At 47.6% G+C, this 27869-nt stretch overlaps 1 protein-coding gene and 1 long non-coding RNA gene across 3 annotated transcripts; one reads left to right on the forward strand and one right to left on the reverse strand.

Annotated features, from left to right (window-relative positions):
- VPS18 (VPS18, CORVET/HOPS core subunit) lies at nucleotides 230–11576 on the reverse strand. 2 transcript variants are annotated; one of them, XM_001929361.4, is made up of 6 exons: nucleotides 11499–11576; nucleotides 9330–11371; nucleotides 8147–8288; nucleotides 5537–5628; nucleotides 3511–5381; nucleotides 230–1541 (listed from the first exon to the last, which is right to left on the reverse strand). In XM_001929361.4, the coding sequence occupies exons 2-6, from the start codon at nucleotides 9418–9420 to the stop codon at nucleotides 816–818; spliced, it is 2922 nt and encodes a 973-aa protein (XP_001929396.1). In that variant the 5' UTR covers nucleotides 9421–11371; nucleotides 11499–11576; the 3' UTR covers nucleotides 230–815. The 2 variants fall into 2 exon arrangements, with proteins under 2 accessions (XP_001929396.1, XP_013848625.1); XM_013993171.2 differs by lacking the exons at nucleotides 8147–8288; nucleotides 9330–11371; nucleotides 11499–11576 and having other exon boundaries at nucleotides 236–1541; nucleotides 3511–5406.
- On the forward strand, nucleotides 10297–27716 carry LOC106509024. Its single transcript, XR_001306223.2, has 2 exons — nucleotides 10297–10417; nucleotides 27137–27716. It is a non-coding gene; the product is annotated as an uncharacterized LOC106509024 (long non-coding RNA).

Below are 27869 nucleotides of genomic sequence, written 5' to 3' on the forward strand. Positions count from 1 at the left end.
CAGGCCTGGATTCCCAAGTGAAGCCTCGAATCAGAAAGGATAGAGTGGAGGACCAAGAAGCAAGCAGAAAAGAGCAAAACTGTCCCGTCACATCTCCACGAGAAGGAATGAGGGCCACAGCTTGAAAGCATGCAGGGTCCTCGTGGCCGCCCTGTGGCACCCCAGCCCTTCCTGGAGAGAGGCCCACACTCCCAGGCCACTGAGCCCAGCATCAACACAGAGCCACCAGTGCAGTGCAGACAGTTTAATGCTCTCCATCCCCATCACCATCTTATACTGTCTTCTGTGAGGCCCTCTACCCCAGAGCACCCTTCACACTGGAGCCCCAGATGGTATGCACAAGAGCACTCTCACCAGCAGTGCCACCTTCCCCCCACCCAATGCCCAGGACTTAGAGGGACCTAGGGGCAGACAGTAGAGAGGGATTTTCTGAGGAAGAAGAGCCACAGAGTGAAAAGGAAGAACAGTAGTTAGTGTTACAGAAGGTGAACAGGATATATGCAGGGAGTAAAAGGGAAAAAAGAGCTGTTAGATGCAGGGGGATGGTAATGCATCAGAATTCTGACTTCTCCAAGCTAAGGCTCTCTATTAGGAAGCAGGCTGACAGCATGGCAAAACATCAGCTCTAAGGCAGCCGTGAGGAAGAGCATGGGCAGTTGGCAGAATGCACTCAGAGCTGACACCTTGAGGGCAACAGCTGTGATCTACTCCCACCACCATAGTCCCTGCCCAGCAGTCTCCAGGAGACCAAGCACAGACGCTGTGGCCCTCCCAAGAAGGAACAGCCCACGATGGCTGGCCCGCCTGATGCCTGCCTACAACCAACTGAGGTGCTCCTCCTCATAGCACTGGGGGTCAATAAAGGGCCGGTCAATAGAGCGGATCATCAGCTCCCCACAGTACACACACTCAGCAGCCACCAGTTCGTCCAGGTCGGCCTTGAGCTGTTCCCGGCTGGGGCCGGAGGCAGCCACCCCTGCCTCAGCCTCCTTAGCCCGGGCAGAGCCCTTGGAGGGGGGTGGAACAGCCCCCAGCTTCCGCTGCAGCTCCTCTAGCCGGGCCTGCTTGTAGGCTGGCAGGCCAGGCCGCACGGCCTGCAGAAGGCAGTCAGCGTGGAACATGTGGCCACAGAGGAAGAGGTAAAAAGGGCGGTTAAGCAAGGGGAAGTCGCAGGTGGCACATTTGTCCTGGGGTTCCACAGTGCCGTAGCGGCCCCGCAGCTCCTGCAGATCTCGCCGGATGCGCTGGGCACTGGCTGTGGCCTCTTCCATCTCTTGCTGCAGCTCTTGGATGTGGTAGTTGTAGGCCTTGAGTGAGCTGCAGATGGCTTCTTTGAAGTGGTCAATGGTGACGAAGTCTGGGAAGAAAGGCAGCACGTCTTCAATCTTGAGCAGGGGGCAGCTGGCCAGGCAGGCCATGGCTGTCTGCACATCTTCCTCCTCCTGCACTACGTGCCGGGCAATCTTCAGCCACAGTTTCTTGCGCAGCTCCTCATCTTCCTCGGGCAGGTCAGCACACTGCTTGGCTAGGTCCACATCCACCTGTGGGGAGACTGAGTGTTAGGGTCAAGCCCCCATCTCCACCCAAGACAGAGCCTATGGGAAAGACAGGTGCTTTGGAAAGAGCCCCAAGGAGGATGCCCAGCATTCCTGGCAGCAAGCGAGGTGGGGCTTCTGGGGGCTGGGAAGGAACCTGTCTCAGTAATGGACCTGCTGCATCAGAGTTTTGCAAACGCTACTTATGAGGGTGGGCCTGCAACTTTAGTCAATTTATTTATTTATTTATTTTTTCTTTTTTTTTTTGTCTTTTTGTCTTTTGCCTTTTTGTTGTTGTTGTTGTTGCTATTTCTTGGGCCGCTCCCGCGGCATATGGAGGTTCCCAGGCTAGGGGTTGAATCGGAGCTATAGCTACCAGCCTACGCCAGAGCCACAGCAACGCGGGATCCGAGCCGCGTCTGCAACCTACACCACAGCTCACGGCAACGCCGGATCGTTAACCCACTGAGCAAGGGCAGGGACCGAACCCGCAACCTCATGGTTCCTAGTCGGATTCATTAACCACTGCGCCACGACGGGAACTCCAACTTTAGTCAATTTAAAGATCACCTGGGGAGTTCCTGTTGTGGCTCAGTGGAAAAGAATCTGACTAGCATCCATGAGGACGCAGGTATGATCCCTAGGCTTGCTCAGTGGGTTAAGAATCCAGCATTGCGGTGAGCTGTGGTGTAGGTCGCAGATGTGGCTCGGATCCTGTGTTGCTGTGGCTGTGGCATAGGCCAGCGGCTACAGCTCCGATTCAACCCCTAGCCTGGGAACCTCCATTTGCCTCAGGTGCAGCCCTAAAAAGACAAAGAAAAAAAAAAAATCACCTGGGGAACATATCCAAAATACAGATTTGGGGTGCCCCACCCACAGACATTCTGATTCACTGAGTCCCGTCTTCAGACCAGGAATTCACATTTTATTTTATTTTTTGCATTTTAGGGCTGCACTTGTGGCATGTGTAAGTTTCCAGGCTAGGGGTCGAATCAGAGCTACAGATGCCAGCCTACACCGCAGCGACATCAAGAAGGGATCCAAGCAGCATCTGCGACCTATACCATAGCTCACAGTAACACCAGATCTTTAACCCACTGAGCGAGGCCGGGGATCAAACCTGCATCTTCATGGATACTATCAGGTTCCTAACCCACTAAGCCAGAATAGGAACTCCAAGGAATTCACATTTTATTTTATTTTGTCTTTTTGTCTTATTAGGGCCGTACCCGTGGCACATGAAGGTTCCCAGGCTAGGGATCCAATTGGAGCTGTAGCTGCCGGCCTTTGCCACAGCAACGCCAGATCTGAGCCGCATCTGTGACCTACACCACAGCTCATGGCAATGCCGGATCCTTAACCCACTGAGCGAGGCTAGGGATCGAACCTTCAACCTCACGGTTCCTAGTCAGATTCGTTTCCACTGCGCCATGACGGGAACTCCGGAATTCGCGTTTTATTTTATTTTATTTTTTTTGTTTTTTATTTTTTTTTGTCTTTTTGCTATTTCTTGGGCTGCTCCCGCGGCATGTGGAGTTTCCAAGGCTAGGGGTCCAATTGGAGCTGTAGCCACCGGCCTACACCAGAGCCACAGCAACGCAGGATCCGAGCCGCGTCTGCAACCTACACCACAGCTCACGGCAACGCCAGATCATTAACCCACTGAGCAAGGGCAGGGACCGAACCTGCAACCTCATGGTTCCTAGTCGGATTCGTTAACCACTGTGCCACGACGGGAACTCCCGGAATTCGCATTTTAAATAGCACTTCATATGCTCCTAAGTAGGTGATAATTCATAATTCAAATCCTGACTTCTGAGCCCATGTTCTCAACCTCTATACTATGCCACCTCCTGGAGGGAAGCCAGCACCCCCTAGCCACAGCACCCCCCGCCCCCCGCAACCCTTCAGCATCTGAAGCTACTGCTCTCAGGCCCCACTCCTGGATGGAGTCAAGCAAAGCTCATTGGCTCACCTGCAGGGCCAGGTCCACAGCCTCTTCATACAGCTCCAGGACCTTATAGACGTGGACACAAGCGCGGTGGTGGCCATGCTCAGCGCAGAGCCGCAGTGCATACTTGAGGTCGTAATGCACCCGGTGCGGGCTAGTCCCGGCCTGCTCCAGGTAGGCCAGCAGCGAGGCTGGCTGGCCTCGGGCATAGAGTGACAGCAGGTAATTGTGAATGGCCTGCTCAGTCTCGCCCAGAACATTCACGCAGAACTCCATGTAGCGGATGGCCTGGCTCACCTGCTGGGCCTCGCCACCCTGGCTATAGTTCACCAGGGCAGGGATGAGCTGCCGGGCATCCAGCCGACTGCCCAGCTCAATCCAAGCGTCCACCAGCTGGCGAGGGATATGACGGATGAGGATGGGCGAGAACTTGTAGAAGAGCTGGGGGTCACGGTGGCGGGCCAGCACGGCCAGTGCCTCTTCATAGGCCTCATGCTGGCAGTGGTACGCCACCACGCGCTCGTAGTCCTGCATGATCACAGCAAAATACACCATGTGCTCCGTGTCCCCATGGCTGGCAAGCAGCTCGTGGATGGAGGCCCGGCTGGCGAAGAGCCACTCCTTGTGGCGGGGGCTGCTGAGGAAGGCGCGGAAGCGCTCCCGGGTTTCCCGGTAGAGGTTCAGAGCCTCGGGGTCACCCTGCAGGGCCCCAAGCCGGCTCAGGTAGAGCTCCGTCAGCCAGGTGGTAAGCAGCGTGGCCTGGGTGCGCTCAGCCGGCTTCAGACTGGCCAGTTTTCGCTGCAGGAACTCGGCCAGAGCCTCCTCCTGCCGGGCCTCCAAGAACTTGAGGGCAATCTCTTCAAAGTAGCTCTGGGTCAGGGCATAGCAGCGTGCGCTCTCCAGGTAACGACGTTGGCGAAAGCAGAAGTCGGCCTCCCGGGCCAGGACTGTGTCCAGGCAGTCAGGCCGCTCTCGACAATACTCCTTGGCCAGGTCGAAGCGGTTCATGTCCAGGTAGGTGCGCCAGACATCCCGGGCCTCCCTCTGTACGTGGTAGCGGAAGACAGCCCGCTCGGTGTGGGCCCACAGGTGGCCCGTGGAGGAGTCCTTCACCATGTGCCTCAGTGGCCCAAACTTCTCCAGGAAATGGTCCCGCAGCACCACCTGGCCCGTCAGCGTGCACACCGCCTCCACGCGGTCTGCCAGCAGCAGGAGGAAGTGGAACTGGGTCAGGACGATGGCCAGGGGTGGGCTGCCGCCAGGACCCACCCCCTCTGGGTACTCCCAGACCCGTTCCTCGCTCAGCAGGGAGTCAGGCCGCCCGCAGTCCAACGATCCATACAACACGCCATCCCCCATCATCCAGGCGAAGGCCCGGGGCGCCGAGCGTAACTTGGGGGTGTAGAAGGCCAACTCGCTGTAGCCCAGACTGCTGGGGAACTCACGGAATGGAGGGGGGTGGTCAGCATAGGCAGCAAAGAGCCCGGAGAAGCCCTGAGCCTCAGCTCCCTCTGATGCTCGGCCTATGAACTGGAAGAGGCGCTGCCTGGTGGTGGCGATCACAAAGCCCCGCCCTTCAGGGCCCCGCTCGGCCTCCAGGGAGCACACAGGTGCTGGGCCCCCTTCTTCATTTAGCACGTACAGTGGACGGAAGTAAAGATCCGGGGCAGGGCCAAAAAGCCCACCCTCACTGGCGGAGAGCTCTGCTTCGAAGATCTGGCCTTGGGCGGTGCCGACCAGGATGGGGCCTGTGCTGCTCTCGGTGCCCAGGGCCTTGTTCCAACCCACACTCTCCACCAGCTGCCCCTTCCAACGGGCCAGGGGCCGAACCTTCTGTCCATTACGGTTCACGTAGAGGACCTCTGTGCTGCTCAGAGCAATCAGCAGGTGAGAGCCTGGAGTAGGGGAGAGCGTGGCACCCTAGAAGATGCAGCCATTCCCACCCTTGGCCTCCTCCTTGCCAGTACCATCCTCAGGTCCCACCCGCCCAGACAGTGACCTACCCTCAGTACCACCCCTACCCCCACCCTGGAACTCTACCACCACTTACCAGTATGGTCCAGGAACATCTTGTGAACTTTGGCATCATCCTTGCGCCCCAGCTCCATGTGGTTGGGTTCATTTGCTTTGCCTAAGTCAATGCTGTCGGGACAAGAGTCATAGCATCACTCCAGGGGAGGACAGATCCTTTTTTAAAATCAAAGACCTTTTTATAATCTGATGAAAGGCATAGCCTTTCTTCCCTGAAATCTAAATAGACACATAAAATTCTGAATACAATCCCAGGGTATTGAAACACATATGGGGTCCTCCTTAAGAACTCTCAGCTCTGAGAATCCCACTTCATTTTGAGAAGCTACTAAGCAGAAGTCTTTTCCTTCTGCTCAACGTACCGCCAATGCATCTAGGAAGATGGGCAGAGGTATCCCGGAATGCTGGGGTAAAAAGGGAATAACAAATAGTAGCTAATGGTTACTGAGCACCTTCCGAATACCAAGGACCACACCAAGAGCTTGAGCTACTATGATCTCAATTAATCTTCACAGTAATCTTGAGGGGTACTCCTTTAAGATTACTTCCTATTTAAGGTATTTCCCTTATTAAATTCTTTGCAAATTGTATGTTCATTCTAACTAAAGAATCAATGCAAAGGTGTATGAAGAAAAGTTAAAAAGATTTTCTTCCCAAACCCCTCTTATTCCCAACAGAGAAAACTGATGTTAACAGTTATCTCCATGTTTATAATATAAATAAAGTTATTTCACTGCCACTGTTTTTACAAAATGTCTTCATATTGTACATATGTGTGTATACATATTAATTTATAACTTGCTTTTCTTAATGATATTTCATGAATATTCCATTGGGCCAACAAACTCATTGCTTTAATAAATGCATAATATTCCCTTTTATGAAGCATAACTTAATCATTTTCCTACTGATAGGCATTAAGCTTGGGTCCAGTTTCTCCTACCACAAATACTGCTACAACCAACATCCTTGTACCTATACCTTTGCAAACTGATACTTTTCTTTCTGTGGTTATGTATTCCCCGAAGTGGGATTGCTGGGTCAAAGTAATAGATATTTTAAAGTTTCCCAGACACTGCCAGATTACTTTTCCAAAAGATGGTGGCAATTTATACTTTTACTGGCAATGTCTGAGAATCCATCTTTGTGTATCTTTACCAGTACTACATATTACTGGTTTTAAATTATTGCTAATCCAATAGGTTAAACCAGAAAAAGGTATCTTACTGTTATTTTTTTTCTTTATGGCTAAACCCATGGCATAGTGGAAATTCCCAGGCCTGGGATCAAACTCAAGCCACAGCAGCAACCTGAGCTGCAGTAGTGACAGCGCCATGTCCTTAACCAGCTACACAAGGAAACTCCCTTACTGCTATTTTTATTTGCATTTCCTAAAGGTTGAAAATATTTTCAGCTGATTACTGGAAATGTGGTGTTCCTCTTTTTTTTTTTAGGGCTATAGGTGTGGCATATGGAAGTTCCCAGGGTAGGGGTTGAATCGGAGCTACAGCCACAGCTATGCCAGATACAAGCCGTGTCTGGAACCCACACCACAGCTCACGGCAAAGCTGGATCCTCAACCCACTGAGTGGGGCCAGGGATTGTACCTGCATCCTCATGGACACTAGTCAGGTTTGTTTCCATTGAACCACAATGGGAACTTCCCAGTGTTCCTATTCTGTGAACTGCTTGTTTATATTGTTTGCCCTCCCTTTCCAAGTGAATTTTTCTTATTAATTTGTAAGGGCTTTTTAAGGAACAGAGATGTAACTCCTTAGTCATATGTGGAAAAACATTATTTTCCCACTGTCTTTTGTCCTGACCTCTTCATATGCTTTTTTGTTTTTATTCTGTCATAACAGCAATTACTACGTAGTTAAATATAGCTACCTTTTCCCTTGTGGATTCTGGACTTTCTAGCTTTAAGAAGGTCTCCCTTCAGCCCAAGAACAGAGAAATTTACTAAATGTTCTTTTAACATTCAAACTATTTTTTACATTTAAACAATTATTCCACTTAGAATTCATTTTTTGCGATACAGAGGTTTATCTCTGTTTCACCCCAGATGGTTATCCCAGTTAATTCTTCTGTCACCTTTGTCACATTATTTTCATTTACTTATGCATTTACTTATTTACTTCCAGTTTTATTGAGATATATTATTTCCATTTCAGCGGATTCATTTCAGGACTCTAGACGGTTCCCCTGATCTATGTGACTAACTTGTGGGTTAGTCCTATCTTTAACAGATGAAGGGACATGGGTGTCTTGCTCAAGATTCCATCACTGGGGGTTCCCCAGGGGCCTAGTGGTTGGGGATTTGGCCTTGTTGCTGCTGTGCCTCAGGTTCAGTCCCTGGCCCAAGAACTTCTGCGTGCCAAGGTCATGGCCAAAAAAAAAAAAAGATTCCACCACTGGTAAGTGAGACAGCTGTGATCTGAATCCAGGTCTACCTGATTCTTCACTACTACATTACACTGGTTGTCCTTGGGAAGGGATAAGATATTTCCTGACAATTCCAAATCCACCTTTTCACCTGCCCAGAGTGGAAGAAGGGCCTAGTCAGTCAGTAGTCCCCAAATACCACCAATCCAGTCCCCAGTCCTAAACCTTCTAGATCCTCACTTACCGAAGTAGTGTATCCTTGCCCAGGCTCATGCAGAGCTGATTGCAGGAAACGACAAGACTGGTGATACGCTCGGAAGGGGTAAAGTCAATGCGCTGCTTCGAGAAGATGGGCGCTTCCTTCTCTAGCTGGGCATTCACATACCCTAGGTGAGGAGTGAAGGAAAGCTTAGCTGTGGAACAGAGCAAGGAAGGGCAAGGGAAGGCAACAAAAGAGTGCTCTTTCCACCTTCCCAACATACTCCTACCCCAGGACCTTGTTAGCCAACATTTTAATAGCAATATATCAAACAGTTTGCTAATCACCATTAGTCCTAGGCCATGTTAGGGGTTCTGGGCTCTTCCCACACTTCTGACAACAGTGAGGGGTTGATTCTTTGAACCCTTGGGTTGCATGATGTACCTGCTCCCAGTGGTAACAGGGGTGGGGTGGGGGGGCAGCAAAGGGTTGGGTGTTCTCCTTATCAGCCTTTGGCCCAGCAATCCCAGCTCAACTAAAGTGGTCTAGTTCCACTCTCTCTCCTCGATCCATGCAGTAATGGTCTCAGTGAGTCTTTAGAAGAATGAGGGCAGAGGGGTTCTTGGGGGACAGTTCCAGTCAGTTGGTTAACAAACTGCTGGTGCTTCCTGTCTAGCCTTTAACTCTCATTCCTTCACCACTGCATAAAACATTCCAGCACTTCAGACCCCTCTGCCAATTCTGTACTACTTTCCACAAAAATATCCCCTCATTGCCCAGCTGCATGGAGCTTTAATGATAGCCTAAAATACTTCATTTTTCCGTGTTCAGTGACAAAGTTCCCTCTAGGACCATGCTCCTCCCCCTACAACATTTCTCTTTCACCAGATTCTTCATCCACTCTCTTCCTCTCACCTCCACAACGGGTCTGGAGCCTATTCTCAGTTTTCCCATCTGCAGCCCTCTAAGCAAGTCACTTCCTTATCTGAGTCCCAGTTCCCTCTTATAAGGACCCTAGTGGCAGGGCCTAGATCACGCGGCTGCTCTTGCTGCTCTTTCAAACTTTGACCATCCACCCGCTAGATTAGAGCCTGAGGAGAATCTAGGGCCTAGATCCCTACTGCAAGTCCGGGGAGGCTAACCCGAGCTCTTGGAGCCCCCCTCCCCGCCCCTCTCCTGCAGATGCCAGGAAAGCTGAGAGGTGCAGCGGCGCCCTCACTTTCCTTACCCGAATGGGGGATGCCCACGCTGGGGCAGCCGGGCTGCAAGACGGCCGAGCGGGACAGGGAGTCCTCATATTCATCCAAGATAGACGCCATGGTGCCCGGCCGCTGGGTCCTCCGTCCCAGGCCCAGAGATTACAACAGGGCTCCCCACAGGGATCCCCGTCTCCCCAGATGGGAAGCTGCGACTCCTCAGCTTCGATCTGGATCTGACAGATCCTGGTAATTCGGCTCCTCCTCTTTAAAATCCTATGGATCTTCTCGCTCTCGCCTTATAGAGCGAGAAGACCAGGGAGCCCTCCCCCCTTGAAGGGGGCTCAATTCAGCACCCAACTCCCGCGCCTAAAAAAACATCGGCTCCCTTCGATCACTCTCAGGTGATCCCAACCTCGCCCGAGGAGCTCAGCTGACTCCCGCCCCCAGGACGCGCGCCTATAACGTAACTTCCGGGTTCTCAGAAGCCGATGTTTGCTCGCGCAGGAACGTCGCCCGGCCGGCCACTGGGAGGAGGTGAGGAGTGAGGAAGGGCGGGGCCAAGGCCTAATCCCCTCTCCAGGGGAGCCCTCTGCTTGTGCGGGAGCCTGCACGCCTTGCAGCGGGAGAAGAGCCGGTTGCTGGGCGGGCCCTGCTGAACACAAGCCCCTCCCTCCTGGACCCTGCTGCAGTTCCGGATTTGGACACCGGGAGGCAATCCCGGCTTTCCCAGCCCCCTTCCCCGACCCTCCCAGGGCAGTCCAGCCCCAGCCTCGGAGCCAGTCCCTAGCACATTTCACACCCAGGCTTACCTCCGTGAGAAGAACGCTCAGGCTCTCTCTGTCCAGCTCCGGCTCCCATCTTTTTAAACAGCCCGTTGTCCGAGTTACCCAGGAGAACCTCCTCAATCTAATTGCCGTCTTGACCCTACCTTCACAAGGCACAGGCAAACACTCCTGGCTTCTCCCACATCCAGGGACCCACCGGCTTCCAGAAAGTGGCAGAGCTGGTGGTCCGGCTCGCAGGAAGCCATGTGCTACCTAACCTGCTCCGTAGTGGCTCCTTGGTGTCAGAGGAGACAAGAGGAGCAACAGAGAAGACGAAGAAGCACTGCTAAGAGGTAGTGGGCCGCTTCCATTCACTCATTTAACAAAAAGGTGTTGAGCCCTTACTCTATGCCTGGCCTTGGGCTAGGTGCTGGGGTTACTTAGGTAAGTACAACACCGTCCTTGAAGGTCATAATCCAGCGGGGGCGATGGGTCAGTAAATAGATAATTAATACCAGAAAAGCGATTGATGATTTGTTCGAAGCTCAGTCGTTCTCACGTGAGCAGACACACACTCTGTCAGACACTGTTCCAGGCTGGGGCGGCACCATAGAGAACAGAACAGATAAAAAATGCCCTTCGCTCCTGACGTGTAGCCAGGTACGTGGTCACAGTGCTATGGCAGCACGAAGGAGCAGGGAACAAATACCTGAAAAGCAGGCAGGAATGAGGGACAAGTGACTTTGGAGGTAGGTGAGGAGTCCAGAGCAGCAGAACAGCGAAGGTTCGGATGCTACTGCCACTGGGTTTCTCTCTTCCATTTGCCTAGGCGACCCATACTGCAGTCTTTTCTCTCCTGGGGCTCATTGACTTTGCTACCTTGCTAAAGTGGAAGGCTCTTGACCAGCGTCACCCTTTCCTGGTTTTAATCGGTAGTCCCCAGTTATGACTAAGAGCGCCCCCTTTACCCTCAAAAGAGCCCAGGTGCGCACCATGCATTGTGTGGAGAGTCCACACTTGCTGAATTTCCCTGACAGGCCTAGAGAGTGAACCCTCACCAGCCCTTGCCGAAGGCTCTCTGGGCCTGGACTGCCCCTCCCACCGCCCGTCTGATTTGCGGTAAAACATAACTTCCCTCTGGCCGGGTCTTGCTTCTCCCGCCGTCTATGCCGCCAGGGGCGCTGCGCTCAGGTTAGGTCCCTGGAGGGAAGGTGCCGAGCTGGGAGGTAGGCAGGTCTCTGGCCTGGGAAAAGTAATCCCAGCCAGGGAACTGCCCTGCCCTTACTTAAAACTCCATCTCAGATCACCTGCATTAGGGAAACACAAATAGGTCCAGACAAAGGTCAAATAACCAGAAAAGGTACATTTACAGTGTGCTGACGATGTGCCAAGCACCATGCTAAGTTTCTAATATTTAATGTTATTTCAGCTTACCCTCGCACTAATGCTAAGAAGTAGGCACTGCTCCTTTCCCCACATTACAAAAGCAGAAACTGAAATTCGACCTGGTGGAGCAATTTGTCCAAGGTCACGTGGCCAGGAAGTGGAGGAAGCCAGGAGGCAATATTCAAATCCAAACAAACGCTGAAGAGTGGATAGTGAAACACACTGTTCACGCCCCCAGTGCAAGCAAGAGAAGAGGGCTACAGCTGCATCCTTAGGTCAGGTCTGGACGCTGCAGAGCAAGTATCCTCCCTGCGTGGAGCTGTTTAGCACAGAAGGGGTGTCTCAGGAACTCAGAATCTTTCCAGTCACCTCCTCACTGTCCCCAGAGCCTCCCTCCTGGTTCCACTGCTCTCTGGGATATATGGGATGGGGCCTAAGTGGGCTTGCCTGCTGCAGATTCAGTTCATACTCCCTGTTGGTTGATTACAGCAGTTTTCCCCCATATCCTCCTTCTTCAATGTTAGGCCAGTCTTTGAAGTAAGAGTCAGAGGCCAGCCTTTTTTTTTTTTTTTTTAATCTTTTTAGGGCCACATTCACGGCATATAGAGGTTCTCAGGCTAGGGGTCAAGTCGGAGCTGTAGCTGCCAGCCTATGCCTCAACCACAACCAAAGCAACACCAGATCTGAGCCGCATCTGCGATCTACACCACAGTTCACAGCTATGCCTGACCCTTAACCTACTGAAGCCAGGGCTGAACCTGTGTCCTCATGGATACTAGTCAGATTTATTTCTGCTGAGCCATGATAGGAACTCCCAGAGACCAGCCTTTACTCCTGCCCAGCCACTCACTAGCTGTGACACTGTGTATATATATATATATATTTTTTTTTTTGGTCTTTTTGTCTTTGTTGTTGTTGTTGTTGTTGCTATTTCTTGGGCCGCTCCCGCAGCATATGGAGGTTCCCAGGCTAGGGGTCGAATCGGAGCTGTAGCCACCGGCCTACGCCAGAGCCACAGCAACTCGGGATCCGAGCTGCGTCTGCAACCTACACCACAGCTCACGGCAACGCCAGATCATTAACCCACTGAGCAAGGGCAGGGACCGAACCCGCAACCTCATGGTTCCTAGTCGGATTCGTTAACCACTGCGCCACAACAGGAACTCCGACACTGTGTATATTTGATGCTGTTAGCTTTGGTCTCCTCATCTAAAGAAATAGATATAATGATACTTATCTCTTAGGTCTGTGTTGAAGAGTAAATGAGGTGATCTAGGTGAAAGCTCATTGTAATAACATGTGCTCAGTAAACTCTAAATATGGTTTTAATCTGACAGTCACTCTCAAGTCCACCTCTTCCATGAAGACTCCCTGGACCACAACTTCTCTCTCAGAAATGCTGTGGCTTATCTTGTATTGATCACTTACTGGCACTTACATATGAAGTGTGGGCATTTTGCTTTGATATGACAGAAGCTGACTGTGAGGATAACTCAAACACTCCTGAGCACCTGAATACAGAGGTGCCTTAGGGAACTCGCAGCTGGAGATTGAGCTTCACCAGCTCCTACCCCTCAGAATTCCTGTGGTAATTGCCATGAGACAGGCAAGGACTGACTGCTGAGCCAAGGAGAGAAAGGATTGTTGTATGAAAGCAGGTGGTTTGTGCTAAGACTTGAAGTGCATATATGATTTTCAAGGGCAAAAAAGGGAAAGTGTTAGGCAGCCCTCAAGAAAACCAAGAGCAGGAGTTTTAGTTGTGCTCAACAGTAACAAACCCAACTAGTATCCATGAGGATGAGGGTTTGATCCCTGCCCTCGCTCAGTGGGTTAAGGATCCAGAGTTGCCGTGAGCTGCAGTGTAGGCTGCAGGTGTGGCTCGGATCCAGTGTTGCTGTGGCCATGGTGTAGGCTGGCAGCTGTAGATCTGATTCAAACCCCTCACCTGGAAACTTCCATACCCTGCATGTGCAGCCCTAAAAAGCAAAAAAGAAAACCAAGAGCAAAGGCCTGCAAGTAGTGTGATGTTTGGGGGCTGGGTGGAAAGCTGGAGCATGGGAAGTAGGGCAGTTGGAGAAATGGGACTGGCTGTGCCCAGATTGTGAAAGCTATTGAATGGGCCATCAGAAAGTTTTCACTGGGGATGAAACCATCTGATGTGGGTTCTGGAAAGATTTGTGGTGGCTTGGGTGAAGTCCGCATTAGAGAGAATGGGATCTGAGGCAGAAGCAGAGGAGAAGAGGTGAGGGCCCAGCCCAGAAAAGAGAGAGTAGACTGGGAAGACTCGGGGGAGACATAAATGAGGAAAGGCCGCTGGGTGTATTGTCAAGTTAGACATTGTGGGGAGAGGGGTTGTGGGGAAGGGTGCAGGATGGCTCTGGGGAGACCTGGCAGATGGAATAGTGACACCTTTGTCTGGGAGGGGGAAGAGCTGGGTAGGGGTGGGACAGAGGTCACAAGGGCCCACAAAACTTGAGGGCCCTGCAGGGCATTTATTCCAAGAGACCCAGCACCTGTGGGGTATTCACTAACTCACTGATAAAAATTCAGCAATTGCACGAATGAGCTTTTCTCAAGCTTCAGTTTCTAAATTTGTAAAAGAAGAAAACTTGACCTTGTAGTATTGTGAATAATATAGGCTGTTTTGCAAGTCACTCTGAGCCCTTGCCCGCACCTAGAAAATGCTCAACAAAAGTTAACTGTAGTGGTAATTGTTGTCTGAATGAAGACCCAGACCAAAAGGAAATGATTTAATTGACTTAAGTAAGTAATTAGGTTTTTAAGACTTTCTTTCTTAGGATGGTTTTACATTAACAGAAAAAAGTGAGATGATAGTAAAAAGTTTTCTTAAACCTTACTTCCAGTTTCCCTTATTATGAACATCTTCCATTAGTGTGGTACATTTGTTAAAATTAATGAACCAATATTGATACATTATTATTAACTAAAGTCCGTACTTTATTCAGATTTCTTTAGTTTTTAACCTAATATCTTCTGTTCTGGGATCCCATCCACGATAAAACCTTGTATTTAGTTGTCTTGTCTCCTTTGGCTGTTCTTGACTGTGGCAGTTTCTCAGACCTCCCTTGTCTTAGGTGACCTTGACAGTTTTGAGGAATACTGGGCAGATAGGATGATTTCCATTGGAATTTGATGTCTTTTTTTTTAGACTGGGGTTATGGGTTTGGGGAGGTAAAATACCCTTATCATCATATCATATCAAGGGTGCATACCATCAACTCAACTTATCACTGTTGATGTTGACCTTTATTTTGGCCTCAGCACTCAGAAGGTCCGGGGCCAGGGATCAAATCCATCCCACAGCAGTTACCCAAGCCCCAGCAGTGACAACACTGGATACTTAACCCATTGAGCCACCAGGGAATTCCCATTAATGTTGAGCTTGATCCCCTGACTGAGGTTTGTCAGATTTTTCCACTGTGAAGTTACTCTTCCCCTCCTTTCCAGACTGTACTCTTTGGAAGGAAGTCACCATACACAGCCTATGCTTAAGGAGTAGCGGTGTATGCTTCCTCGATGGTAAAGTACAAATCATTTGGGATTCTTTTGCATGGAAGATTTAGGAATTTGTTTATAAATTTAATTGGTTTTAATCATTTATATATGCATACATATAAAATGAACTCCACTGTGTGCTTTTTGGCCATCTGTCTGTTTTTGGAGAAATGTCTGTTTATATCTTCTGCCCATTTTTTGATTGGGTTGGTTGGGGTTTTTTTTATTTATTTTTTTGTATATTTTGGAGATTAATCCCTTGCCAGTTGCTTCATTTGCAATTTTTTTTTTTTTTTTTTGGTCTTTTTGCCATTTCTTGGGCCGCTCCCGAGGCATATGGAGGTTCCCAGGCTAGGGGTCGAATCGGAGCTGTAGCCACCAGCCCACGCCAGAGCCACAGCAACGCGGGATCCGAGCCGCGTCTGCAACCTACACCACAGCTCACGGCAACGCCAGATCGTTAACCCACTGAGCAAGGGCAGGGACCGAACCCGCAACCTCATGGTTCCTAGTCGGATTCGTTAACCACTGCGCCACGACGGGAACTCCTATTTGCAAATATTTTATCCCATTCTTTGGGTTGTCTTTTTGTTTTAGTTATGGTGTCCTTTGCTGTGCAAAGGCTTGGTTTTTGTTTTTGTTTTTTTTTTGGTCTTTTTGCCATTTCTTGGACTGCTCCCGCGGCATATGGAGGTTCCCAGGCTAGGGGTCGAATCAGAGCTGTAGCCGCCGGCCTACACCAGAGCCACAGCAATGCGGGATCCGAGCCAAGTCTGCAACGCCGGATCCTTAACTCACTGAGCAAGGCCAGGGATTGAACCCGCAACCTCATGGTTCCTAGTTGGATTAGTTAACCACTGAGCCATGACAGGAACTCCACAAAAGCTTGGTTAATTAGGTCACATCTGTTTATTTTTGGTTTTATTTTCATTACTTTAGGAGGTGGATCCAAAAAGATATTGCTGGATTCCCATCATGGCACAGTAGTTAGGGATCTGACTAGGAACCATGAGGTCACGGGTTCAATCCCTGGCATTGTTCAGTGGGTTAAGCATCTGACGTTGCCGTGAGCTGTGGTGTAGGTCACAGACGTGGCTCAGATCCCGCATTGCTGTGACTGTGGCAGAGCCCGGCGGCTACAGCTCTGATAAGACCCCTAGCCTGGGAACCTCCATATGCCACGGGAAGTGGCCCTAGAAATGGCAAAAAGACAAAAAAAAAAAAAAAAAAAAAAAAAAGACATTGCTGTGATTTATGTCAAAGTGTGCTCTGCCTGTTTTCCTCTGAGAGTTTTATAGTATTTGGTCTTACATTTAGGTATATTATCCGTTTTGAGTTTATTTTTGTGTATGGTGTGAGAGAATGTTCTAATTTCTTCTACATGTAGCTGTCCAATTTTCCCAGCACCGCTTATTAAAGAGACTGTCTTTTCTCCGTTGTATACTTTTGCCTCTGTTGCTGTAGATTAGTTGCTGGGTTTATTTCTGGGCTTTCTATCCTGTTCCATTGTTCTATATTTCTGTTTTTGTGCAAAATACCATACTGTTTTGATTATTGTAGCTTTGCTGTATAGTCTGTAGTCAGGGAGCCTATTCCTCTAGCTCCATTTTTCTTTCTCAGAATTGCTTTGGCTACATCTGGTTTGTTCTTATCTTTCAGTGCTGATCTAAGGATGTTCCCAGAATGCACTCCACCCTTACAGACACTTGAATATTTGGTCTCAGGGGTTTGCTCCATCTGGATTGACTTCTTCCCTGGTACTCCTCCCCTTGACAGGATGAGGGCCACTCCTGGATGCTCTCTCAACCCCCTGTGCTGGTCACCCCACATTATGGTCACCCTGCGTTACAATTTCCTAGTAACTCCCCCCCACCTCTCTCTCCTCTTCCTCCATCCCCTCCTTCCCCTCTCTGCTCTCTCTCCTTCCCCCTCCCACTCTCCTCCTCTCCTCCCTCCTCTCTGGGTCAACTACTGTGTGCTATATAAGCTCACTGAAGGCAAGGACAGGTGTCTTACAGACCCCCTCTTGGCACAGGGCTGACACATTATTGCCTCCTATTAAAATATGCTAAAGGAAAGAAGACCCTTGCCTTACTCATAACACCACTTTACAACACTTTACAAGAGGTAAATCTCTTCTTCTTGTTTGATTTCCTTCAAGATGTTTCCAAATCTACCCAAAATTGTCCCAATCCTCAAAAAGCCTTCTTCCCAACCTGTTACTGCCATCCCTTCTCTCACTGAGTGACAAAGCCTTGCCCTGTCTGCCTTCTTTCTTCCCACCATCTTCTATGGTTCTGAAGACCCCATAGAAGCCATTGGGTGGAAGGGGATAGGGTACTTTTTTCATCTGTTTAGGTGGGAAATGGAAGTATCTTCAGGTGAAATGTCCTGAAACTTGGGTTCATAGGTCCTTAGGGGTATGGATGTCTCTCCCAAGGAGCACAACACACCAAATAGTTTAAAGGAAATCAGTGTGCAGTTTCCCTGGGCTAAAACTGACCAGCAAGAGAAGGTGCCTGGAGCAAGGTCACAGCCCCTTCCACCTCCCCTGCTCCTAACTCTTCAAGAGCAAAGTGCACACACACCCACCAGGATGGTGAAAAGGAAACCACCCACCCCAGAGCACTTTGTTTTGCGGGTCTAAAAATCTGCAGAGAGCCCAGCAGAGAGACCGCTGGAATTATTGTTGATGCTCTCACAAAGAGAATAAAGACCAGGTGACAAGAAACATCAAATGATTTTCTAGTTCTCTAAATTGAATACAGTTTGAGAACCTAGGCAGGTTTTAACTGACTGAAAACAAAATTGCTAACATTTTTGGCATACATTTTGGAAGGGAGTCAAATGATCAAGTAACATTGGTATACCAAACCTCCTTCCATTGGTATCTAATTGTTATGTGAACAGTTTTCTTCATTTACACTAAACAAAACAAAAAAATAAAAGAATTGATGCTGAACTTTTTCACATGCAAGCATCCTACCCATGAATATGGAAACTAATTGAAAGCAAACCCAGAAAAGCCCTATGCATCTGCTCAAAAGATGTATTTATTATATAATTTTATTTTTTATGTGTAACTGTCTATCAAAATGTGTCATATATTTATGTTTTGATCAGTTGAATAACTTAAATGATAATGTTAGGAGTTCCTGCTGGGGCTCAGCGGGTTAAGAACCCAACTAGTATCCATGAGGATTTGGATTGGATCCCTGGCTTTGCTCAGTGGGTTAAGGACCTGGTGTTGCTGTGAGCTGTAATGTAGTTCACAGTCGTCACTGACGAGGCTTGGATCCTGTGTTGGTGTGGCTGTGGTGTAGGCCTGCAGCTGCAGCTCCAATTTGACCCTTAGCCTGGGAACGTTCATATGCCGTGGGCATGGCCCTGAAAAGAAATTTTTTTTTAATTTAAAAAAGAAGACAATGTTAAAATGTAGAGACTCACAGTCACAAGATATATTAACATTATATTGTTCAAAAAATAGGAGTTCCCGTTGTGGCGCAGCAGAAATGAGTCTGACTAGGAACCATGAGGTTGCGAGTTTGATCCCTGGCCTCGATCGGTGGGTTCAGTATCTGGTTGCCTTGAGCTGTGGTGTAGGTCGCAGACGTGGCTCAGATCTGGCATTGCTGTGGCTGTGGTGTAGGCCAGTGGCTACAACTCCGATTTGACCCCTAGTCTGGGAACCTCCATATGCCACGAGTGAGGCCCTGAAAGGGCTAAACAAACAAACAAACAAACAAACAAAACAAAAAATATATATCCTAGAGTTCCCTGGTAACCTAGGAGGTTAAGGATCCCGGCATTGTCACTGCTGTGGCTCTGGTTACTGCTGTGGCACAGGTTCGATCCCTGGCTTGGGAACTTCTGCATTCTGCATGTGTGGCCCCCCACCCCCCCAAAAAATGTATATACTAATTACACACAGGAAAAGCTATCAATAAAAACTTTCAATCATAACATACATTACAGTATGATTGGAAACATTGAAAGAAAAAGTGAATAACATACTTTCCCCTGTTAAAGTAGAATTTGTTCCCATTGTTTTAAATGGATGTGATAGGGTATCAAGCTGCTTTGGTATTTTAATTTAATTTTATCTGCAGCATATGGAAGTTCCCAGGCTAGGGGTCAAATCGAGCTACAGCTGCTGGCCTATGCCACAGCCACAGCATCGCAAGATCTGAGCCACATCTGCAACCTACACTACAGCTCACGGCAATGCTGGATCCTTAACCCACTGAGTGAGGCCAGGGATCAAACCTGCATCCTCATGGTTACTAGTTGGGTTTGTTACTGCTGAGCCACATCAGGAACTCCCTGCTTTGGTATTTCATATTTCAATGTGTATTTGTAAAAGAATGAGGTCATAGTTTTATTTAAACATCAATATCCTAGTATGCTAGAAGTGGCATCATTTGCAACTGTTTGGTCTTAAGATGAAAAACTTATAGTTGTCAGTACCTATAATTTTATACACTTTGAGGAAGTTTGGGAGTCTTGGTGGGGTGCCTGCTTTGTACCAGCACTACTTTGCCAGGACCCCTACCCAGGCTTCCCGAGGTTCTCCCCATCACCACCCTCTGTGCTGTTGCTCCAGCCCCCTTCTTCTCAAGATGTGGAGACTAACTCAGCCTGATGCTGCTGTACAGGTCACCTAGGCCCTCTGAACTGCTCTCATTTCCTCAACTGTAAACAGTGAGGGAAGAATGAGACCATCTCTAACAGTCTGTGATTCTCTGAAAGCCAAACCCTTGTCCCAGTTTGCTTAGAGATACTTGGGGACAGCCCCCAGGGAATAATGGTTTGCAGAGCACTGCCTCCAAACCGTTTTGCTATGCTTCTTATCTATCCCTTCATTCATCTAGGATATATTTCACAAGATGCCTCAGCCAGGAAGCTTTCTCTGACTTATGTGAAACCCAATAAAATCTATCTACCAGCCCTCATCCTGCCTCCAACCTTCTAGATCATGAGACCTGAAACACCGTCAGTACTTGAGAAGTGTTTGCTGAAGGAATGCATGACTTGATGTGTTAATGTGCACTTATAGGCACACGCTCCACCACACTGCACATGTGGGAATTCAACTTGCCTATACACTCACCCACATGGCCTCTTCCGGAAACTTTTTTGAAACTTGTGAAAAAGAATGAGATTTTTAGGAGTTCCCATCGTGGCTCGGCAGAAATGAATCTGACTAGTATCCATGAGGATACAGGTTTCAGATCTGGCGTTGCTGTGGTGTAGGCCAGCAGCAACAGCTCGGATTCAGCCCCTAGCCTGGGAACCTCCATATGCAGCAGATGCGGCCCTAGAAAGACAAAAAAAAAAAAAAAAAAAAAAAAAAAAAAAAAAAAAAAAAAAAGAGAGAGAGAGAGATAGATTAAAAAAATTTTAAACAGCAGAACAACACAACCACACAATAAAATCCAAACTGTTTAAAAAGACCACCAATACTTGGTGTTGTGAGGTAGTGAAGCAAATGGAAATCATGGCTGGTGGGAATATAAAATGGTACAACCGTCCATAGCCACTTAACATGCACTGATGTTATAACCCAGCAGTTCCATACTTAGGTATTTACCTAAGAGAAAGAAAACCTGTCCACACGAAGATTTGGATATGAATGTTTATAGCAGCTTTATCTATAATAGCCACCAATTGGAAACAACTCAAATGTCCATAAGAACAAATAGTGCTACAGCCATACAGTGGAACACTAGCCAGCAATAAAATAGAACAAGCTATGCTTATACATGACAGCATGAATGAATCTAAAAACCATGCTGTGTGTAAGAAGCCAGATGTAAGAGAGTACACAGAGTATCATTATGTTTATTTGAAATTCTAAAACAGGCAAAAATTAAGCTGATTAGTGTTTGCCTGGGACTTGGCATGGGGGTAGAGGATTGACTAGAAAGGAATAAGGAACATTTTGGGGGAGATGGAAATGTTTTATATCTTGATTGTGGTGGTGATTACATAGATGGACACACCCATCAAAACTCATTGAACTATGCACTTAAAATGCATGCATCTTAGGAATTTTCCTTGGTGCAGTCAGTAGGTTAAGGATCCAGCGTTGTCACAGCTGTGGCACAGCTTGCAAGTGTGGCGTGGGTTCCACCCCTGGCCTGGGAACTTCTACATGCCATGGGTGTGGCCAAAAAAAATTTTTTTAAATGGGTGTATCTTATGCATAAATGATATCTCAGCAGAGTAGTTTACAATACTCAGTTTTAAAAAGATCTCTGTCCAAATGTCAAAATGGTAATTAGTGTTTACAAGGCAAAAGATAATAAAGCAATAGATAATCTGCTTTGTAGCCCATACTTTTTTTTCCACATTTTTAGAATTGTAGTTGATTTTCAATACTGTGTGAGTTTCAGCTGTACAGCAAAGTATCTGTTATCTTTTTCAGATTATTTTTCATTATAGGTTATTATAAGAATTGAATATACTTTCCTTGTGCTATACAGTAAATCCTTGTTGCTTGTCAATTGTATATATAGTAGTGTGTATCGATTAATTCCACATTCCTTATTTATCCCTCCCCTGCTCTTCCTCTTTGGTAACCATAAATTTGTTTTCTAAGTCTATGAGCCTGTTTCTATTTTGTATGTAGATTCACTTGTATTATTTTTTACTAATACCATATAATTTTTTTATTTTTCCTCTGACTTACTTCACCAAGATTAATATTCTTTACGTCCATCCATGTTGCTGCAAATAGCAATATTTCATTCTTTATTATGGCTAATATTCCAGTTTGTGTGTGTGTGTATACACCATATCTTCTTTTTTCTTTTTTTTTTTTTTTTTTGGCTTTTTTAGGGCTGCACTTGCAGCATATGGAGGTTCCCAGGCTAGGGGTCCCAATCGGAGCTGTAGCCGCCAGACTACACCACAGCCGCAGCAATGCCAGATATGAGCCAAGTCTGAAACCTATACCACAGCTCACGGCAATGCTGCATCCTTAACCCACTGAGCAAGGCCAGGGATTGAACCCACATCCTCATGGATGCTAGTCAGATTCGTTAACCGCTATGCCGCGACAGGAACTCTTACACCATATCTTCTTAAAGCAATCAACTATTGATGGTGTAGCTGTCATGCTAAGGAGAAGACTGAAAATGGGGTGGGGTGGAGTAACAGACCGGGCACTGCAATCCAGGCTTTACCTTAGCCGTGAGGCCTTGGACAAGTCACTTAACTTCTATGAAAGCTCAGTTTCCTCGTATATAAAGAGAATAACAATATCAGTATATTAGAATGATGACTTTTCATGTCCCTATCTGGGTCACAGAAGACAAAATTCTGAACTTACCTTATCTGACAAATTTGTATTTTTCACTCTCAGGTGGGGCTATGACTTTATCTGAAAAAACTTGCCCTGACTCAAGAGGAGATAATTATAATCCTAGTACACCCTTGCAGAGCACTCTCTATGTACAGGCTCTATTCTAAGCAGTCTCCATAATTCATCTAATCCCCAACATTCTATGAGACAGGTACTATTTTAATCCCATTTTACAGACAAGAAAACTGAGGCCCAGAGAAGACAACAACTAGCAAGGGACACACCCTGGATACCAATCCAGGTGCTTTGGCCCAAAGCCCATGCTCTTACTCATCAAGCTAACATCTCTTATTGACAAAAGAATAATTTTCCATAAAGGAAGGGAAAGGAACTTGACTTAGACATACTAGCTTTAGGAGTTCCCTGGTAGCCTAACAGTTAAGGATCTGGTGTTGTCACTGCTGTGGCTCAGGTTGCTACAATGGCTTTGGTTTGATCCCTGTCCCGGGAACTTCTGCATCCTGTAGGTGCAGCCTCCCTGCCTCCCCCTGCCCCGCCACCAACCAATAATAAAGAAATACTAGCTTTCTGTAAAATTAAACGTGAACAAAACCCATGCCTTTCATGTTAGCACTTCCACAAAAAATAGTGAAACCTTTTTTCAAATTGGTTTGGAAAATCCTGTTCTGTTTCTAGTTTCAACTCTTGTGATCTTTTGGAGGAGCAGGTTGGACATGGTAATAGGAACAGAAGAGATCTAGTTAGGTGGACCAAGCCCCCTGTTTTTGGTGTTGTGTGTGTGTGTGTGTGTGTGTGTGTGTGTGTGTCTGCACCAGTGGCATATGGAAATTCCCAAGTCAGGGATTGAATCTGAGCCACAGCTGTGACCTATGCCACAGCTGCAGTAATGCCAGATCCTTCAACCCACTGCATGGGGCCAGGGATTGAATCTGCACCTCCCCAATGACCTGAGCCACTGCAGTCAGATTCTAAACCCACTGGGCCAAAATGGGAACTCCCCAAGTCTCCTGGGTTTGTTTGTTTATTTATTTATTTACTTACTTATGCCTTTTAGGGCCACACCCTCGGCATATGGAAGTTCCCAGGCTAGTGGTCAAATTGGAGCTACAGGGGCTGGCCTATACCACAGCCACAGCAACACCAGATCCTTGACCCACTGAGTGAGGCCAGGGATCAAACCCGCATCTTCATGGATATTAGTCAAATTTGTTACTCTGTGCCACAATGGGAACTCCTTATTTATATATTTTGGGCGTGCCTGAGGCATGCAGAAGTTCTCAGGACAAGGATTGAAACTGAGCATGCAGTAACCTGAGCCACAGCTCTGACAATGCCGAGTCCTTAACCCACTAGGCCATTAGCAACCCTCCTGATTTTAGCACTGAAAGTTCTGTGTCCCTGCATACCCCCTAGTCCTGGTTACTCTAGGCCTAGCTTTTCCCTGAAGGAAAAGAAAAGCTGTGGTGTGACCTAGATTGAACTCCTGCCTGCCTTTCCAGTTTGTTCCATGCCTTTCTCTCCCTCAGCCAGACTAAGCTCGTTTGAGCTCCAAAATGGATCAGACTCTTTCCTTCTGGGCCTGATTGCTGCTGTCCTTCAGGCTGTTTCCAAGTCCTCTTTGGTTCACACTCATTCCAAATCCAAGCAGACTGATGAGGTTCATCAGGTACACACCAGTGTGGCCACACCAGTTGTTAAAATATCCACTTCCGGTGTTCCCGTTGTGGCTCAGCAGTTAACGAACCAGACTAGTATCCATGAGGATACAGGTTTGATCCTTGGCCTTGCTCAGTGGGTTAAAGAGCCGGTGTTGCCATGAGCTATGGTTTAGGTCACAGACACGGCTTGGATCCTGAGTTGCTGTGGCTGTGGCATAGGCTGGCAGCTAGAGCTCCAGTTCGAAGTTCGACCCCTAGCCTGGGGATCTCCACATGCTGCAGGTGCAGCCCAAAAAAGACAAAAAAAAAAAAAAAATCCACTTCCCTGAGTGTGCCCCTCCCCTCTCCATCACTACTCCCCAGGATCCAGCCACTAAAATGTTAATATCAGGCACAATACAGATCTTCTGAAAAGCTGCTGCAACACAAGGACTGTCATCTCTCTGAGGCCATACCAGTTGTTCAATAATGTAAATATCATCTCTGATTAAAATTATGTAAAATGTTGGAGTTCCCTGGTGGCTCAGCTGGTAAGGACCTTGTATTGTCATTTCTGTGACTCTGATTGCTGCTGTGGCTTGGGTTTGATCCCTGGTCCTGGAACTTTAACATGCTGTGGGCATGGGGGAAAAAAAACCCTATGTAAAGTGCAAATTTATATAATCAATGCCAAGAAGAACATTTGGAGTGATGTCATTATTAATTGAATGCTTGGTTATCGGGTCTTCTTTTAAAGTTGCTGGTGTGCATCATGATCTCATCGTCAAAGGCAAACATGCGTTCTAGGGTTAACCCCAGAGACTTGAATGGACCTCAGTTATCTCAGGCCTTGGCTTCTATTCAAGAGGAGGTTTTGGACTAGTGGAGCCCATCTTCGAGGGGAAGTAGCTAAGGATTTGGCTGAGCCCAGGGCCTGGCCATTTGGACAAGTGCTTGTGACATCAGGGAAGTTGGGGCTGCCCACCAGTCTCTTTATCATTTGACAGATATTGCCTCACCATTCATTTATTCAGTCCACAATGAGTTAATAAGCTCCTGCTAAGTGAGATGCCTCTGGCCTAAGGCAGTAAGAGTCAGAAATTATAGAGGACCTTCCCTGTCCCCAGCCACTTGAAGTATGAGATATGCACACAGGAAACATGGCATGTTCTCAAAATGAGTGAGACGGGCCATGAATTTAGAGAAGGGGGATTAATGTAGGGTAGAGCAAGGTGGGAGAATAGATGAGCCCAGTTTTGTTCACTGCTGTGCACTTAGCACTTTCTGCTGAGCCTGGCCCACAGTGGGTTCAAAAGAACCTCATGGAATGAAGAAATGAATGAGTACAAACTGTTCATAATTCTGTATTCAGAGGTAATCATTGTTGACATGTTGGTGCATTTCCTCTTTTTTTTTTTTTTTTTTGGTCTTTTGTCTTTTTAGGGCCACACCCCAAGCATATGGAGGTTCCCAGGCTAGGGGTTGAAACGGAGCTGTAGCTGCTGGCCTACACCACAGCCACAGCAATGCCAGATCCGAGCCTCAACTGTGACCTACACCACAGCTCATGGCAACACCATGAGTGATGCCAAGGATTGAACCCACAACCTCATGGTTCCTAGTCGGATTCGTTTCTGCTGCGCCACAATGGGAACTCTTTTTTTTTTTCTCTCTCTCTCTATATGTATATATGTTTTATATATGTGTGTGTTATATATATATGTGAGATATATATGTTTTTCTTTTTAGGGCCACACCGCAGCATATGGAAGTTCACAGGCTAGGGGTAGAACTGGAGCTGCAGCTGCAGTCTACTTCGTAGGCACAGAAACGCTGAACCTGAGCCACATCTGCAGCCTATGCTGCAGCTGCAGCAACGCCAGATCCTTAACCCATTGAGCAAGGCCAGGGATCAAACTGGCATCCTCATGGATGCTAGTTGGGTTCTTAACCTGCTTATAGGCTTCAACTATTAACAGTTTATTAGTTTAAGAGAATTGTGCTACCGTTGTCCGAAATAAGGGAGTTAGGGAGTTCTCTGGTGGTCTAGTGGTTAAGGATTTGGCATTCTCACTGCCGTGGCTCAAGTTCAGTCAGAGAACTTTCAAATGACTCCATGAGGCCAAGGGGGAAAAACACCCAACAAAACAGGAGTTCTCTTGTGGTGCAGTAGATAAAGGATCTGGAGTTGTCAAAGCAGCTGCTTGGATCACTGCTGTGGCATGGGTTTGATTCCTGGTCCAGCAACTTCCACATGCTGCAGGTGTGGCCGAAAACAAAAACAAAACAAAATAAAGAAGTTAGGAGGGGAGCGCAATTAATGAAAGGAGGGGGGAGTCCTTTTAGATGAATGTTTGAGGTGGCAACTCCTGCAGGAGTGCCAAGAAATAGTGGCCAGGGCTTGAGTTCAAAGTCTAGGCAGGAAAGAAGTTTAAGGAGGCTGTAGCAGCTGGGATCAGCTGGACAGAGAGGAAGTAGAGAGAAAGGCAGGGAGAAGCTTAAGGCTGGGTGTGGGAGTGGGCAGGGAGGGACAGGAGCCCAGGAGGTGACCTAAGCCTGAGGACAGATGACATGAAGGGGGTTGGACTGTGGAGGCTGGAGGGCTGGCCATCAAGATCCTGTTCCTGGAGGCACCAGGAGGCTGACTCAGCCCAGGCGCTGAATTTTGCCACCAATTCCCTCCCAGGACACCAGCACAGTCAACAGAGAAAAACCCTATCAACTGGAAGGATTGGCAAATGTGCAATCTAATTATTGTGTCATTATTACCATCAGTATATTAGTAAATAAGTGGTGTTTTCCCCAGCTTTGTTGACAAATAAATTGTTATTAATAAATTAATAAATTGTCCCGAGTTCCCATCGTGGCTCAGTGGTTAACGAATCCAACTAGGAACCATGAGGTTGCAGGTTTGATCCCTGGCCTTGCTCAGTGGGTTAAGGATCCAGTGTTGCTGTGAGCTCTGGTGTAGGTTGCAGACGCGTCTCAGATCCCTTGTTGCTGTGGCTCTGGTGTAGGCTGGTGGCTACAGCTCCGATTAGATCCCTAGCCTGGGAACCTCCATATGCTGAGGGAGCGGCCCTAGAAAAGACAAAAAGACAAATAAACAAACAAACAAAAAATAAAAATAAATCATCCAAAGAAATTGTGGAGAAAGAAACTGTTATATATAAAATTCTTTTTCTTGTATCCACTTTTTCTTTCAGACCTGCCCATCTGACTCTCTGGGCTCCTTCTGAGCAGCCAGCCTGATTTGGAGGCCTTGGAGTGGAGTGTGAGAGGATATAGAAAAGGACAACACCAGGGGCATTTCACTCACAAGGAACTTCCGTACTGAACTTTTTGAGTAAACTCTTCCTTTTTTGTTAATCCCTTTTCCAGCAATAGGAGAATCGTGGTGGTGGAATATGGATAGATTTCTTTTGATTTATTCTTGTTTGGGTTGAGTTTTGCTGCAGGCATTCCAGTGTATGCAGTAATTTTAAATAAGATAAGGGCTTAACAGAAATGCCTGAGAATTTGACCACACCTGAGGGTGAACCTGTGGACTGCTGGTTCTGGGACTGTCCGCCACTTTCTAGCCTTTTTGATGTTGAGGCTAGTCTCCTAACTTCTCTGGGTCCCAGTATACCCCTCAACCCCTCCCCCAGTAATCACACTTGGGTATCTTATGAGATTAGGGCAAACTAAAGCCCTTTTGTAAGTCTAAAGCTCCATACAGTTGTGTTGAACATTTTGGAAACAAAGATGTTATGACTGCCGTGATTCAATAACAGAGCCATCTTTTAGGGGTTTTTGTTTCTATTTTTCCCTTAATTAACACTATTCTATTAATCTTATGTTCTCCCAAAGGTAGCTAAATTTTTTTTTTTTTTTTTTTTTACTTAGGGATTGGTTTTGTTTTGTGTTGTCTTTTTAAAATATAGTTGAAGTACAATA

Source organism: Sus scrofa, chromosome 1 (genome assembly GCF_000003025.6).
Source record: "Sus scrofa isolate TJ Tabasco breed Duroc chromosome 1, Sscrofa11.1, whole genome shotgun sequence".
Taxonomy (NCBI): Eukaryota; Metazoa; Chordata; class Mammalia; order Artiodactyla; family Suidae; genus Sus; species Sus scrofa.

Coding starts and splice junctions, on each gene's coding strand:
- VPS18 (XM_001929361.4), bottom strand. CDS start 9,420: ATGGCGTCTATCTTGGATGAATATGAGGACTCCCTGTCCCGCTCGGCC. Junction 8,289..9,329: donor CGTGGGCATCCCCCATTCGG/GTAAGGAAAGTG, acceptor CTCCTCACCTAG/GGTATGTGAATGCCCAGCTA. Junction 5,629..8,146: donor GGCAAGGATACACTACTTCG/GTAAGTGAGGAT, acceptor TTGTCCCGACAG/CATTGACTTAGGCAAAGCAA.